At 41.9% G+C, this 15,763-nt stretch overlaps 1 protein-coding gene across 1 annotated transcript; it reads left to right on the top strand.

Moving 5' to 3' along the window:
• Positions 1 to 7,800: 7,800 nt before the first annotated feature.
• LOC113025343 (C-signal) lies at positions 7,801 to 15,567 on the top strand. Its single transcript, XM_026172970.2, has 6 exons — positions 7,801 to 8,032; positions 11,246 to 11,297; positions 11,606 to 11,793; positions 12,991 to 13,164; positions 13,504 to 13,614; positions 14,651 to 15,567. Exons 1-6 carry the CDS (start codon positions 7,880 to 7,882, stop codon positions 14,762 to 14,764), a joined length of 792 nt encoding a protein of 263 aa, XP_026028755.2. The 5' UTR covers positions 7,801 to 7,879; the 3' UTR covers positions 14,765 to 15,567.
• Positions 15,568 to 15,763: the final 196 nt, after the last annotated feature.

Genomic DNA, 15,763 nt, shown 5'->3' with positions numbered 1-15,763 from the left:
TGAATGTCCAAAGACATTGTTCCAGACGTCCCGTTGTTTGTCCTGTTGTCAGATGCAACTTTGCAAACCTATGCTTCTATACTTCTTAGATATAAGAGCCTTTAGTAAACAGCCTGAGCACTGCATGTCACGGAGCTTTCAAAAGAGTTATAAATGCCACCTGTATCGGATGATTCAAAATACCTGACCTGCGTTTTGTCAGAAATTTCACGGTGAATTAAACTGTAGATTGAGTTGAAAAGTTTGACTACATTAAGGTTTTTCTTTTCATGCTCAGATTCTTGAACATATTAAAGTCTAAAACTTTAAAGAGAGCCTTGCACTGAGCTATTGGCCCTAAAGCCACACGGCCAGGTTATCACATTCACATCCAGTGCCTTTGTGTCACTTTGCCATCTTTTTTTTTAATGAAATTAAAACACTCTGATGCATTTCTGATGAGGGTTTTGAGGGTGGTCCTAAATTTTTTATTTTTCAATATTTGAAGTCCACTAACTATAATTAGAGTACTGTCTGGTCATTCATATAGTCAGCATAGCTCAGAGGCAGCTGTTTTAAGTAATACAACTCTGGTGGACATGGACTGTGTCATTCATTACCAGAGGTTTTTTCTTAGAGTCTGTAAATGTGTAAAGTTGCAGTAGAACCAGAAAAATGGAAACACCATGTTCTGCATGTCCCTCTGCTTTGTCCCTGATTACCAGGCAGACCAACTGCAATATAAGCCATTAACTTGCTGTTGTCTTGTCTTTAGCACTATTGTGTGTGCTTAGGCAAGCCACTTAACACTCTCCAGTTCCACGAGCAAATCTCTGCACCACACATTGTACCACTACCTCATCACTTGCACTGTGCGCTTGGTGCCAAAGTAATGTGTCTGTAAATGGAGGCATAGCAGCCAAATTCCAAATTAACTGACCCTGGAGCAGACCCAGAGTATCTGCCGCTCCCAAGCACCAGAAGCTTTAAGAAAATCTGGACTTAGGAAGCTGCCAGAGAAACCATCTGTGTGCTGTGACTGCATAAGCTCCATCAGCTGTGCTGTCACCCTTATCGCTGCGCCTCCATCTTAGCTTCAATATTTGAAAACGAAATGAATGCAAAGAGTAAGTCCCCTTTATAAATTTAGTATTCATGAAGGCCAGACTATCTAATCATATATTTTGACTGCATCAGTAGAATCAAATTCCCTTAAATGTGATTAATATTAGCTTCTTAGATGGTACTCCTTTCACCTTGTGTAGATTCCAGTAAATTTGAGAAAGTAGAAGGAAACACATTAACAGCTACTGGCTTTAATAAGCATTCAAGTGTGAATGCATGTTCATCAGAGCAAATTAATGCATATGCTAGGCAGTGTCTTTTTTTGCTTTGTCACTATTTCTTTTATAAAGGCACTAGTTATTGTACTGTAGGTAATTCAATTCAATTTTATTCATATAGCGCCAAATCACAACAACGGTCGCCTCAAGGTGCTTTATTTTGTAAGGTAGACCCTACAATAATACATACAGAGAAAAAACCAACAATCATATGACCCCCTATGAGCAAGCACTTTGGCGACAGTGGGAAGGAAAAACTCCCTTTTAACAGGAAGAAAGAACCAGGCACAGGGAGGGGCGGAGCCATCTGCTCCGACCGGTTGGAGTGAGAGAAGGAAAACAGGAGGCATGCGATGGAAGAGAGAGAGATCAATGACAAGTACGATTGAATGCAGAGAAGTCTATTAACACATAGTGAGTGAGAACGGTGAGTGAAAAGGAAAAACTCAATGCATGATGGGAGTCCCCCAGCAGCCTACACCTATTGCAGCATAACTAAGGGAGGATTCAGGGTCACCTGATCCATCTCTAACAATATACTTTAGCAAAAAAGAAAGTTTTCGCCTAATCTTAAAAGTAGAGATAGTGTCTGTCTCCCAAATCCAAACTGGAAGCTGGTTCCATACAGGGAGTCCAGAATTATTAGGCAAGTTGTATTTTTGAGGAATAATTTTATTATTGAATAACAACCATGTTCTCAATGAACCCAAAAAACTCATTAATATCAAAGCTGAATGTTTGTGGAAGTAGTTTTTAGTTTGTTTTTAGTTTTAGCTATTTTAGGGGGATATCTGTGTGTGCAGGTGACTATTACTGTGCATAATTATTAGGCAACTTAACAAAAAACAAATATATACCCATTTCAATTATTTATTTTTACCAGTGAAACCAATATAACATCTCCACATTCACAAATATACATTTCTGACATTCAAAAACAAAACAAAAACAAATCAGCGACCAATATAGCCACCTTTCTTTGCAAGGACACTCAAAAGCCTGCCATCCATGGATTCTGTCAGTGTTTTGATCTGTTCACCATCAACATTGGGTGCAGCAGCAACCACAGCCTCCCAGACACTGTTCAGAGAGGTGTACTGTTTTCCCTCCTTGTAAATCTCACATTTGATGATGGACCACAGGTTCTCAATGGGGTTCAGATCAGGTGAACAAGGTGGCCATGTCATTAGTTTTTCTTCTTTTATACCCTTTCTTGCCAGCCACGCTGTGGAGTACTTGGACGTGTGTGATGGAGCATTGTCCTGCATGAAAATCATGTTTTTCTTGAAGGATGCAGACTTCTTCCTGTACCACTGCTTGAAGAAGGTGTCTTCCAGAAACTGGCAGTAGGACTGGGAGTTGAGCTTGACTCCATCCTCAACCCGAAAAGGCTCCACAAGCTCATCTTTGATGATACCAGCCCAAACCAGTACTCCACCTCCACCTTGCTGGCGTTTGAGTCGGACTGGAGCTCTCTGCCCTTTACCAATCCAGCCACGGGCCCATCCATCTGGCCCATCAAGACTCACTCTCATTTCATCAGTCCATAAAACCTTAGAAAAACCAGTCTTGAGATATTTCTTGGCCCAGTCTTGACGTTTCAGCTTGTGTGTCTTGTTCAGTGGTGGTCGTCTTTCAGCCTTTCTTACCTTGGCCATGTCTCTGAGTATTGCACACCTTGTGCTTTTGGGCACTCCAGTGATGTTGCAGCTTTGAAATATGGCCAAACTGGTGGCAAGTGGCATCTTGGCAGCTGCACGCTCGACTTTTCTCAGTTCATGGGCAGTTATTTTGCGCCTTGGTTTTTCCACACGCTTCTTGCGACCCTGTTGACTATTTTGAATGAAACGCTTGATTGTTCGATGATCACGCTTCAGAAGCTTTGCAATGTTGAGACTGCTGCATCCCTCTGCAAGATATCTCACTATTTTTGACTTTTCTGAGCCTGTCAAGTCCTTCTTTTGACCCATTTTGCCAAAGGAAAGGAAGTTGCCTAATAATTATGCACACCTGATATAGGGTGTTGATGTCATTAGACCACACCCCTTCTCATTACAGAGATGCACATCACCTAATATGCTTAATTGGTAGTAGGCTTTCGAGCCTATACAGCTTGGAGTAAGACAACATGCATGAAGAGGATGATGTGGACAAAATACTCATTTGCCTAATAATTCTGCACTCCCTGTAGAAGAGGGGCCTGAAAACTGAAGGCTCTCCCTCCCTCCCCTCCCAGCTTCACATCAAACTAATGAAAAACTATTGGTAGTTCTGAGAGAAAACTAATTTACCTTCATTTTAGCTTCAGTGTTGTTGTAAATAATTTAGTATAAACTAGGCAGACATGTAAGTGTTTGCAAAATGTTGCACATTTTTCTTATTTTTGAATGTGCTTCAGCACTTTCAGTTCGAAATATAGTAATGGGTTATAAAGTATGAACCAGATAAGATCTTTTCTACTGACACTGAATGTAATCCAGTGTGTATTCTACTTGGAATGGCGAATGACAAAATCAGAGGGAAGTTTGGAAAGCAGCTCTACAGGCTTTTAATGTTCTGTGTAAGGAAGTGTGTCCTTTAGGATCACGGATATGGCCCCATCTAAAACTCAATGGCAGCAGACGGAATTACTCACTGGAATATGTGTCATTAGACCACCTAGCAGGCAAGTTACATAGCAGGGACAATGTGTTTGTATGGTGTACGCAAGTTTGGATATTTCTGCTATTCTCTCATGGGCCCTGGTCTACAATGTAATCAGAATCAGAAACACTTTATTTATCCCCAAGGGGCAATTAACAAATGTAAGCATGTCATTGCTACTTTACATATGAGTATTGCTAACTTTATCTCATAACCAGAGTCTCTGGACTTTCTTTGCCTTTTCTTGGGTTTCTATCACTGCACATAAGTGAAATACAGCCCTTCTGCCTAGCAGAAGTAATTTGGCACTTGTTATGTTTGGTTATTGGGTGTTTTTTTGCCGGTGTGTGTGGTTCAAGTACAAAAATGATGTCCAAAAGTTTTCATTTAGGTGTAGCAGTCTTATCAATATGAGAAGAAAAGAGGTGAACAAACCAAATGTAAATGAGAATATGATTCTTATAAGATAAAAAAAAAAAAAAAAAAAAAACTGGTAATAGTAAAACTCCTGTCATGAAACTAATATATTATAGGTGAGTTTACCAGGAAAGAATATGACCAGTTTCACCAAAATATGACAAGCCAGAAAAAGAAACCAGCAGATTTCTGCGACAAAGTTCTTTGAACTGATTACACAGAACCTGTGTGCCATAAATGGGTGAGTCTACTCCCCTTACACAGAGCAAAACTGAAGGCAAAGGATCGCAGGGAAGATACAAAGATTTTAGATATGTGTGGATCAAAAAGGTAGTGACTGATTGCAATACATTTTCCTAAAACATTTAACCAGCATTAATTATTTTATGCTTTTACCTGCACTTCTGTCTATTATAACAATCAAAATAAAGCAGAGACTTGGGACAAACTCTTATTTCCTCCCCACTCCTGCACCTTGATTTCCATAGTTTAATATTCTTGCTCTTTTTTTAACTTAAAAATTATTAAATAAAACCCAGAACTCTGTTTGTTTTTCCTCTATGATCCCTGAACTTATGGATTATTAGCTTTCATTGAGAAATGCACTTTGCTGCTTAAGTAAAGATGACTCTGCTGCAAACACAGCTGTTTGGGGCTTTCTGCACAGTGAATTGTGGAACTGTTCAATCCAGAGCTTCATAGCAATGAAAGTTAAAGGGGCCCCCCTATTTATTAATTTCATTGTCTGCAGTGTTGACGCCTCTATTTTATTTTTCCAACTACTACCAGACTCTGTTTGTGAGGTTATTCTTGGTCAAAGTCTCAGGTATTGTACACAGTGGCCACACTGGCATTTCAGAATCAGAATCAGAAAGGGTTTTATTGCCAAATGTTGAGCAGGTTTACAACATTAGGAAATTGCTGCGGTACTTAGTGCAAACATACTGTCATATAACGCTTAAATAGACATAAAAATAAGAATTAAAAGTGCTAAGTAGATAGTTATATACATGACTGCAGGTGGTGATCAGTGCCAAACATGGAATGATGCAGTGACACAGCGTAGGGTCATGTGTTAGTGGTGGGAACAGTCGTACGTTTATTGTTCATGTGTCCAACAGCAGAGGGGAAGAAACTGTTCTTATGGCGAGAGGTTCTGGTGCGAATGGACCGGAGCCTCCTGCCTGAGGGGAGCAGGTCAAACAGACTGTGTCCAGGGTGAGAAGGGTCAGCTGTGATCCGAGCTGCACACCCCAGTGTCCTGGAGGTGTACAGGTCCTGCAGAGATGGGAGTCTGCAGCCAATCACCTTCTCAGCAGAGCGCACAACACGCTGCAGTCTCTGTTTGTCCCTGATAGTGGCTCCAGCGTACCACACGGTGATGGAGGAGGTGAGGATGGACTCGATGATTGCAGTGTAAAATTGCATCATTGTCCGTGTTGGCAGGTTGAATTTCTTCAGCTGCCTCAGGAAGTACATCCTCTGCTGGGCTTTCTTAATGACGGAGGTGATGGTGGGCTCCCACTTCAGGTCCTGGGAGATGGTGGTACCCAGGAAGTGGAATGAGTCCACAGAGGTGATGGGGGTGTCAGTCAGGATGATGGGGGGGAGTGGAGCTGTGTGCTTCCTGAAGTCCACAATAATCTCCACTGTCTTCTGGGCATTCAGCACCAGGTTGTTGTGGCTGCACCAGGACACCAGACGTTCAACCTCCCTCCTGTAGGCAGACTCATCCCCGTCCGAGATGAGTCCTATAACGGTGGTGTTTTATGCAAACTTGATTAGCTTGACAGACTGGTGGGTGGAGGTGCAGCAGTTGGTGTACAGGGAGAAGAGCAGAGGAGAAAGAACACAGCCCTGAGGGGAGCCGGTGCTGATGGTCCGGGAGTCCGAGACATTCTTTCCCAGCCTCACATGCTGCTTCCTGTCCGTCAGGAAGTCAGTGATCCACCGGCAGATGGGATCAGGCACATTCACCTGGGAAAGCTTGCCTTGGAGATGGTCTGGAAGGATGGTGTTGAAGGCAGAGCTGAAGTCCACAAACAGGATCCTGCCGTAGGTTCCTGGGGAGTCCAGATGCTGCAGGATGAAGTGTAGAGCCATGTTGATGGCGTCATCTACAGACCTGTTGGCTCTGTATGCAAACTGCAGGGGGTCCAAGAGGGGGGCCGTGAGGGTCTTGAGGTAGGAGAGAACCAGGCACTCAAATGACTTCATGACCACAGATGTCAGAGCCACGGGTCTGTAGTCATTTAGTTCAGTGATCCTTGGTTTCTTGGGGACAGGGATCATGGTAGAGGACTTGAAGCAGGCAGGCATTTGTAGGAGAATATCAGCTTATTTGAGTGTTTGTGCTGTTAAGCTATATACATTCCTGCTACCATTATAGGGTAGAAAAGCAGAAGAAAATGAAATACTCTGTGGAATGAGTCACTGTTAGCACTGTCAACCATTACAACAGCCAGGAATTAATTCAGGGAAGACATCACATTTTTAGTTGCCAGAGATTTACATACAGTGAGGGAAATAATTATTTGTTGCCCCTGCTGAATTTGGAAGTTTTCTCACTTACAAAGAAATAAATCATCTCATTTTAATGGAGAGAGACAAAACATCAACCCCAAATCTCAAAGCTATAAATTGATTTGCATGTCAATACGTGAAATAAGTATTTGATCCCCTACAACCCAAACAGAATTCTAGCTCCCACAGATTAGTGATTGCAGTCAGTTAATCAATTACAGATATTCCTGATCTCAATTTGTTATGTGTATAAAGCACACCTGTCTACAGAATCAATTTCTTCTTTTCCACCCTCTCCTACACCATGGGCAAGACCAAAGAGCTGTCATCAGAGGACACCAGGAACAAAATCGTAGACCTGCACAAAGCTGTCTGTCACCCTTGATCTGGAGCTCCTACAAAAGGATCTTGGCTCATGGATGAAAATGATCATGAGAAAGTTGGCGAATCACCCCAAAACTACACGGGAGAGCTTGTTAATGATCTGAACCGGAGAATGAACCGGTTTTGATTTGTGTTTGAGATCATTGTCCTGGCAGAACACCAAACTGTGTCCAACTTTCAGCTGTCTAACTGCTGATTTGAGGTGATGTTGAAGAACTGGGGTAGAGTAGAAAATAGTCAGTCATTAAAAGTTTACAAATAATTACAGTAACTTACAGGTTTAGAGAAATATCCAGTGTCCAAAAACTGTGGGCAGAGAAGAGAGTGGAGCCATGCGTGACTTTTTGCATATTTAAGTTTTTAGAGCAACTGAAGTAACAGCAGCAATTATGTGACAACAGTGGGCTGCAATGAAGAACTAAAACCAGAAGGAGGCAGTAATGAAACTTACAAGGATGGCAATTTAATGAAACTAGACGAAGAAGAAGAAGCGCAAGCCCCAGTAGAGCAAGCCTTCCCCCTGCTGGAGGAGTCGCGTGACGCCTGCAGATTATCTAAGAGCTCGCGCACAGGGACATATACAGTCCGCCATGAGTGCTGCTATGAATTTTAAAAAATGCGGCTCTGTGCTGATTACTGGAGCCAGCCGGGGCCTCGGGCTGCAGTTAGTGGACAGTCTGGCAAGTGGACAGTTTTCACCTGGAAAGATAATAGCCACGTGCAGAAACCCTGGTAACGCACAGGTAAACACCAACACGAAACTCGGTGTGCGCATTGATGGCGTAGCAATAATGGAATAAAGCTGATGGACCACTCCAAAGACAGCTATTTGGATAATACAAGTGTGTATGTTAACTCCCGAGAATAGTCAAACAGCGATTCTTCGTATTTCAGTGAATGTCGCTTTGGTCGCATTTAAGTAATCCGTCGGCGCATGCGTATTTGACTCATCTGTGCAGACGCGTGAATATAACACGTTGAAACGGAATAATTCCCCCCCTTCGTTAAAAAAAAAAAATAGAAATAGAAAAATATCTTCCAAAAAGTATGAATTGGTTAAAAAAAACCCGCTAAAAATGAACATTTCGTATAAGTTTTACAACTTATTCGTAAAGTAAAAGAAGAGGTTAGGTATTTATTGAACAAGATGTCATATTTTAGTAAAACTATAAGAAAAAAGTGATGTACACTATATTGATCTTTTCTTTAAAAACCCACAATTTAGATTAAAATATGTTCTTAATAAAGATGTGTTAAATTTAAGATTATTTCAAACATTGTCATGTGTAGGATAAAGGCTAAATAAAGATTTGTTTCCGCCAGCGCTGATCCATGTTTAAAGTGTTTGAGTAAAAGATCATCCTAGAAGTTTCCATACACCTATCATGGGCGTGAATGTCATGGTAATTTTGACCCCAAAATGGTCATGGCTGATGGCTCCCTGTCTTCCTGTTAAAAGTCTGCTTTTCCTTCCCACTGTTGCTAAGTGCACGCCCAAAAGGCATCTTCTGGTTGTTGGGGTTTTGTTTATTTTATTGTAGGGTCCTTACCACGTGAATTAAATTCTATTTTATTTTTAGCTAAATTTTTGGAGTTTGTTAATATAAAACAATCTCAGTATACATGGGTAACATAATCGGAAATTACAGTGGCCTGTATGTTATAGTGGAATCTGTGCGTGAGAGAGAGCTAGTCTGGTTGGGATCTCGCATTGTGTTACTTGTCATTATGCTTTTGTATCCTTATCCTATCAGCAGCCTTTGTGTCTTTATGCAGCATTAAAAATACAGCAAAATTTCTTTTAGGTGACATGTTCAAACAACACTCCACTGACAAGGCAAACATGTTGACATTCAAGTAAGGAAAAAAGTAGACTGGCCAGTTATTCTCCTCCTTTGAGCAAACACTGATGGTCACCAGAGGGCTGTACTATGAAGCAGGATTTATAATTTAGCAAGTCATGTTGAGTCTGAATTTTAAATGTCACAAAGGTGGTGGTTTGAAATTGATACATTTTCACTTTTCTTGACAATATGCTCTGAGTGTGATTATGGATTTTCTGAGGAAGAAATGCAATTTGCATAAACAACCTGTGTATTTGTCACATTGCTGTAAGTGCCGCTAATAATTGGAAACTGGTCTTTTGCATCAGAAAATATGCACAGCCGGTAAGGTTTTCTTGAGGCAGCTAACACAAACAGACCCTGGCTATCGTGAGCTTGGTTTGTAGTACGCCCCTCAGTTAACATAGAAATGTTAACCAGTGTGTGAATGTGTGTGTGAATGGGTGGATGACTGGTTGTGTGAAGCGCTTTGGGGTCCTTAGGGACTAGTAAAGCGCTATACAAATACAGGCCATTTACCATTTTATTTATTTAGAAATAAACAGGATCCACACATGCATCAACACTACAATGAGCGGGTGGAGGGAGGTTTGGAGTCTTCTCTCACCCCCGTTCTCTGCGGCCTGCTGGAGTGGGGGGCTAGGAGGAGGAGTTGGCCGTCTGGAGTGTGGGGCCTCCCTGCTGCTGCGGAGTCGGGGCGGTCTGCTTCTCCCCACCGCAGGGAAAAGGGTAACACCACCTGGGTCTGGGTGCAGTTCCCCCCCTCCAGGGGCAAGGGTACCTAGACCCGGTTCGTAGAGTACGCTTGGGGAGTGTGATCGTGTGTACAGTGTCTCTTCATGTCTGTCTCCACGTTGGTTGAGTGTGGAGTAAGTGCATATGAGAGCATAAGGGTGGGAATGGATGTTTGTATCTGTGTGTGCCTGTATTTCTGTGTCTATATGTCAGGTTGGGTGTCAGACGCCACCTCTCTGGGGACATCTCAGGCCCTCCAAGGTTTGGAGGCCTATCTCCCCCTACCACCACTTCCCCTGCCGGTGGCGGACTCCCTCAGACATCGGTGCGTTGGTGGTTCTTTGTGTCCGGGGATGGGCGTCCAGGTATACTCCGGCTCACTCCTTGGCGGCCGCTTATCGGGGCCTGGAGCCTGGGGCTCGCTCGGGCCACTTCAGGGGTGGGGTGCCCCCGGCCCCTCGGCCTGGGGCTCGGTCACTCAGGCACAGCTGGCTGCCGGCGGAGCTCACGGGCGCGTCACTGCAACCCCCCTGGCTTCTGCTCCACGGCTGCTGAGTGACCCCTCATCTGGGACTCTCCTCAGCTCTTTCCGGGACAGTGGCGCGGCTGCCCCTCTGTTGGTCTTCCTTGGTCTCTTGTGTTCTGGGGGCCTCTGGATGAATGGAGTTTTGATCTCCTCCATACCTGCTTCATGCCCTGGTGGACGGGGCTGTGGCCCCCCCACACCCTCTAGCAGATCATTACATGAAGGAACCTTTTAAAAAAAAAAAAAACAAGCGCGTCCATGCTCACAGGTGTACACACGGGTGATCACACACACAAACTACACCCTTTTTGGCTCCTACCTCAAAGCACACTGTGTTCTGTTGATCTTATGTGCTGCACAATAATGTTTAATATTTAGTATTTACTGTCATATTCCCATATATCATTGTGATGTTGTTTATTCTATTACTCTCGTTTTCTTCTGCTTGTTTTCTTTTTTCTTTCTCAGCAGGTGATCCAGGTGATCGATATATGCATTTTTTTTTCTGCTTATTCTGTTGGTTTTTGGTTTTTGCCCTTCTCCCCCGTCCCTCTTCTCAGCTGTTTTTCTTTCCCTCTTTCTTTCTCCCCTTCTTTCCCCCAGTCAAGTCTGTCCCGTATTCAGCAAATGAAAATAAAATAAACAATAAAAAGGTGAATCAAATGGACCATTACGGCAAGGCTGGGATGGTCAATTTGGTAAAGTAAACCCGTTGGGCATCTTTCTTCGCCTTTAGACAACAATTCTGATGGCAAAAGAGCCAAACGGGACAGGCAAAAAAAAAAAAAAAGAAAGAAACAGGATCAAGACATCCTCCCTCACCACTATCCACCTGTGCTTTTGACCTACAGGAACTTCAAGAACTGGCGGAGAAGCATCCCAACATCCACATAATCACTTTGGGTAAGACTGAGAAGAACATTGTTTTCTGTGTTTAGACAGAAAAAATTTAGGAAAAATTAAAACACAAAGTCACAGTCTTTATGACAGGCCATCGGCCACTTTTTTAGATACACCCATTGAACTGCTTGTTATTGTAAATAGCTTATCAGCCAAACACATGGCTTAATGCAATTCATTGTATTTAAGATCTGAGCCACATTTCATGATCACCTTGTCCTTTTATGGTTCTTTAGCCCCCAATTTCTTGTTGCTGCGAGTGTTGCATGATTTTTTTTTTCAGCTTTGATTCGTTTATGTCTCTTTACTAGACGTAGTGAACCAGGAGAGCATAGAGAAGTCTGTAGAAGAGGTGAGCAAGCTGGTGCAAGAAGAAGGTCTGAACTGCCTGATCAACAATGCGGGCATCAAAGTGGTGGCCGACTTTCATTCTGTTACCGCCGAGATGATGATAGAAAACTTCCACACCAACACTGTGGCTCCTCTAATGATCACTAAGGTAAATTTTATTTATATATTGTGTGCCTCTTGCCACCTTCTGTGCTTTGAATCAGCTACTTAGTAGCTCTAAAAAAGTTTTATTTGGAACATCTTGCATCATCAGACAGTGAAATAACCAAAAGAAAAGAGTGCAGCGTTCTGTTTTCCTCAGTCGCCGCAAGCAGGACCCATGAGTGTTTCATTTCCTCAGTGCTGGAAGCCAACATAAAGACACGACCTTGATGGACAGAAGTAACAAAACCCTGTTGTCTGGGGCAGACTGAATGCCATAAATATTAATTAAAAGTCAATTATTTTGTCGGCCGCTGATTTTAGGGTGGACTACAGAGTAAGCCTCCTGTGCTGGTAAAACTCAGGCACTGATCAGAAGCATGGCAGATTGTTCCTGACACACAGTTTGCTTCTGTTAAAGAGCCCTTTCTGCAACTGTGCAAGGCCAAATTGCTGCCCGGACGTCTTCTATAATCACCGTCTGCAAAGTTGTAAATGTGGTTTTAAATCAACACTACATCACACACTTTAGAGCAGACAACTGCTTCTCGGCCCTCTCTGCAGGTTTTGGGAGATAATTACACTTCAGATTGTAACAAAACTGAAAATGTCATCTTAGGTCTTTGTTTGTTTTTTGTTTCTTCCAGAGAGTTTTAATGACTGAATGATTAATCAGTAATTTGAGGAAAAACTTGTTTTAACCTATAAAAACCCTAAAAGGGTGTATCTCTCATTTGTCCTAAAAATGCTTGTTTTTAAACAGTTGCTTTGTGGAGAATCAAGCAGTTTGAAGCTGTCTGACTGTATTATTAGTTTTTTTTGGAGACCCATCGTTGATCTCTGCTTCAACTTGTTGATTTTTGCTTTTTTCTTTTTTTGTTTTGATTTTTTTTAAAGTAAAAAATAATAATTAAATAAAAGCAGAATATTTCAGTAGCATCAGTAAAGTTTGAGAGAATTGAAAAAGTGTGTGTGGAGAATTGTGGCTTTTTGCCCACTCCATGGAAATGCTGCCACCAGAGGGCAGCACTAGCGTCATCTCTAAAGACATACAGTGTGAAATGTGTCAGTCTGACAAGTTCATATTTAAAATGTTAAAAGTATAATAATCAGCATGTTTTTTTAAATAATTTTAAACCATTCATAAACTGTGACTTTATTGCTGCTTCCAGCTATAATGTGTGTGTCTTCTTTTTTCTGCCAGGCTTATCTGCCTCTTCTAAAAAAAGCTGCATCCAGAAGAGGGGCAGGAGGCTCAGCTACAATGGGAATCCAGAGGGCAGCGGTTATTAACATGACCTCACTGCTGGGCTCTGTGGAGCTCACTTGGGGTGAGAGGGCCAACAACTTCAAATGGTACCCCTACAGGACATCCAAGGTATTGTTACTGTGATTTAAAGAATAATTACAGTTTATTTAAGCTGTGAGTATTTCGCATTAATATTGCTGTTATAGGTGTGTGGACCATGTGGAGTTGCACAAAACATTCAGAACAGTAATTATTGGCTATTAGCAGCTAGCAGGAGCTCCCAGCAACTTCCAGGTTAAAGGAAAGAAGAGTTATTAGAGAATACTGCATAATAAAAAGTAACGGACTGCTAAGGGACATCACTTAACTTGGGTTAACTGTACTGTGATGTGAGTATGAAAAGAGGGGTCAAGGTGAAATTAATTTTCTTTGTGTTTCATGGTAATCTGTTTGTGCTTGTCATTTTAGAGTGCACTAAACATGGTTAGTCGCTGCATGGCTGTAGACCTAGAGCCAGATGGGATTCTCTGTATGGCTATACACCCTGGCTGGGTACGCACTGACATGGGGGGGTCAGAGGTAAGGGCCTGCTCTGAATGACTTTAAGATACGCATAATTGATGAGGAAGGAAGAGAGAATGCATTGGACTTATGAACGGGCTATACCACTGTGATATATACCGTAAATGGTGTGTGTGTGTGTGTGTGTGTGTGTGTGTGTGTGTGTGTGTGTGTGTGTGTGTGTGTGTGTGTGTGTGTGTGTGTGTGTGTGTGTGTGTGTGTGTAAAAACATGTCATGGATTGGACTATAGTAGTTAAAAGGACTCAAATATAAGCTGCTGCTTGTAACTATACAAAGTCCAGATCCAAAATAACAAAAGCCTATTGGTTTAACAAAAAAAAACCCCAAAAGAGTGTAAAATACAAAATACAAAACGCACAAAAATAAAAGCAACAGTTGCCAGCATATCCCGGGGCAGATCCAGGACACGCTGGAGAGATTATATCTCTCGGCTGGCCTGGGAATGCCATGGTGTTCCCCCAGACAAGCTGGAGGAGGTGGGCTTTTCTGCTTGGGCTGCTGCCCCCGCGACCCAGCCCCGGATAAGCGGAAGAAGATGGATGGTTAAAACACATTATGATGCAACAAAGAACACAGGCAAACTGGGGCTAAAAATAAACATGAAGTAATGAGGAGAGCAGAAACGTAAGAGAAGCTAAACACAGCTGAGCACAGTTAAGGTAAATGAGGAGGTTAAACTACAAACAATACACAAAGAGTGTGATTAGTGAAGTAAAATAGAAACTTATAAAGTAAATCTGAGTGAACTTAACTCAGGACAATAAGATGGAGGGAGACACTGAGGAATCAAATAAACTCTAATACAAATAGAAACTCAAACTGTGAACTAAAGACTGAAAATGCTAAGTAAAAGACGTGAAACCTGAAAATGTAGATGTTATAAAAGAGACCCAAAGAGAGACCTAGCCTTATAATAAACAAGAATGAATTTGAATAACACTCAAAAACACACAAATACCCTGAGAACAGACCTGGGATCATGACAGAAGCGTGTGTTTCATTTGCTTTTCTGTTCTCTCCATCTCTTTCCAGGCTCCACTGAGTCCCGAGGATAGTATTTCTTTCATGTTGTCTGTGATTGGAGGGCTAACTGAAAAGGACCATGGCTCATTTCTGAACTTTACAGGAGAGCAGATACCTTGGTGAACTTGATGTCCATCAGTTATGAGAAGGACTGAGAATTCTTAACTCATCCTAATGGTTATTACTTTTACTCTAACTATGCAAGAATGAATGTATCTACGGCTTTGATTGTGCTGCATGCCACTTTATAGGAGCGTATCTACTAGAGCTTTTTCCAAACCATTTTGCTCTGTCCCCTTCAAAAAGTGCACTGAGCCCTGCGGTCAGGGAAGCGCATGTTGTGTTAGTAAGAGAAAATCACAGACTAGATTTTACAAATGTTAGCACAAACTCCATAAACTTTTCATCGCTCAGGGTGGGCCTGCTGTGTATTTTGGGGGGCTTATATAGGCTTTTGGATTGTCTTGCTGTGAAATAACACCAGCCGTGGTGCAAATCGGTTCTCAGTCCACCAGTGTCTTCACAATGATTACATGTACAACAGATAACCAATAAAATATCCTACATAGGGACTATGTCTGTGAAGGTTCTCAGTCATCCAGGTCATCTTTGCAAGCTTTCTTTGCAAGCTCCTTTGACTACATAGGGACTAGGTTATGATGTTTAACAGCCGTATGATAATATTTCGTATTAGGATAGAGAATTTAATTTGCTCATAGTCATCTTGGTTTCTTGGAGAATAGGTCAAGCTAGTGCACCTTTCCGGTTTGTATTGCTTCAAAAGAAGTAGGGTTTGTTAATTTATTTTCCCCGTATTTTGTTTGCTCCAGTGGGAGACTGTAAAAAGACGGAAGTCTTTTTACACATATTTGCTTTAAAAATTTGTTTCAATTTTCAGTTCTAATAAATAATTTACTAAAACAAAACTGTCTTTTGGTTTATTCCTTAAAGAGTTATTGTAAATAATATTTATTTAGAAACTGAAATGAGGTGAAAGGATGATGTTCATTTCTTCAGGGTTTTTTTTTTTGTATAATTTTCTAAACACATAAAGCAAATGACACCACAAAAACAGACAGGCAAATGCACAAAACAGTTATTCTGTAGACTGCAATGAGTTCC

Source organism: Astatotilapia calliptera, chromosome 7 (genome assembly GCF_964374335.1).
Source record: "Astatotilapia calliptera chromosome 7, fAstCal68.1, whole genome shotgun sequence".
In the NCBI taxonomy this organism is placed as follows: domain Eukaryota; kingdom Metazoa; phylum Chordata; class Actinopteri; order Cichliformes; family Cichlidae; genus Astatotilapia; species Astatotilapia calliptera.
The sequence above is the reverse complement of the archived record's forward strand: the minus strand, read 5'-3'. Positions and strand labels throughout refer to the sequence as shown.

Coding starts and splice junctions, on each gene's coding strand:
- LOC113025343 (XM_026172970.2), top strand. CDS start 7,880: ATGAGTGCTGCTATGAATTTTAAAAAATGCGGCTCTGTGCTGATTACT. Junction 8,033..11,245: donor GAAACCCTGGTAACGCACAG/GTAAACACCAAC, acceptor TTTGACCTACAG/GAACTTCAAGAACTGGCGGA. Junction 11,298..11,605: donor CATCCACATAATCACTTTGG/GTAAGACTGAGA, acceptor TCTCTTTACTAG/ACGTAGTGAACCAGGAGAGC.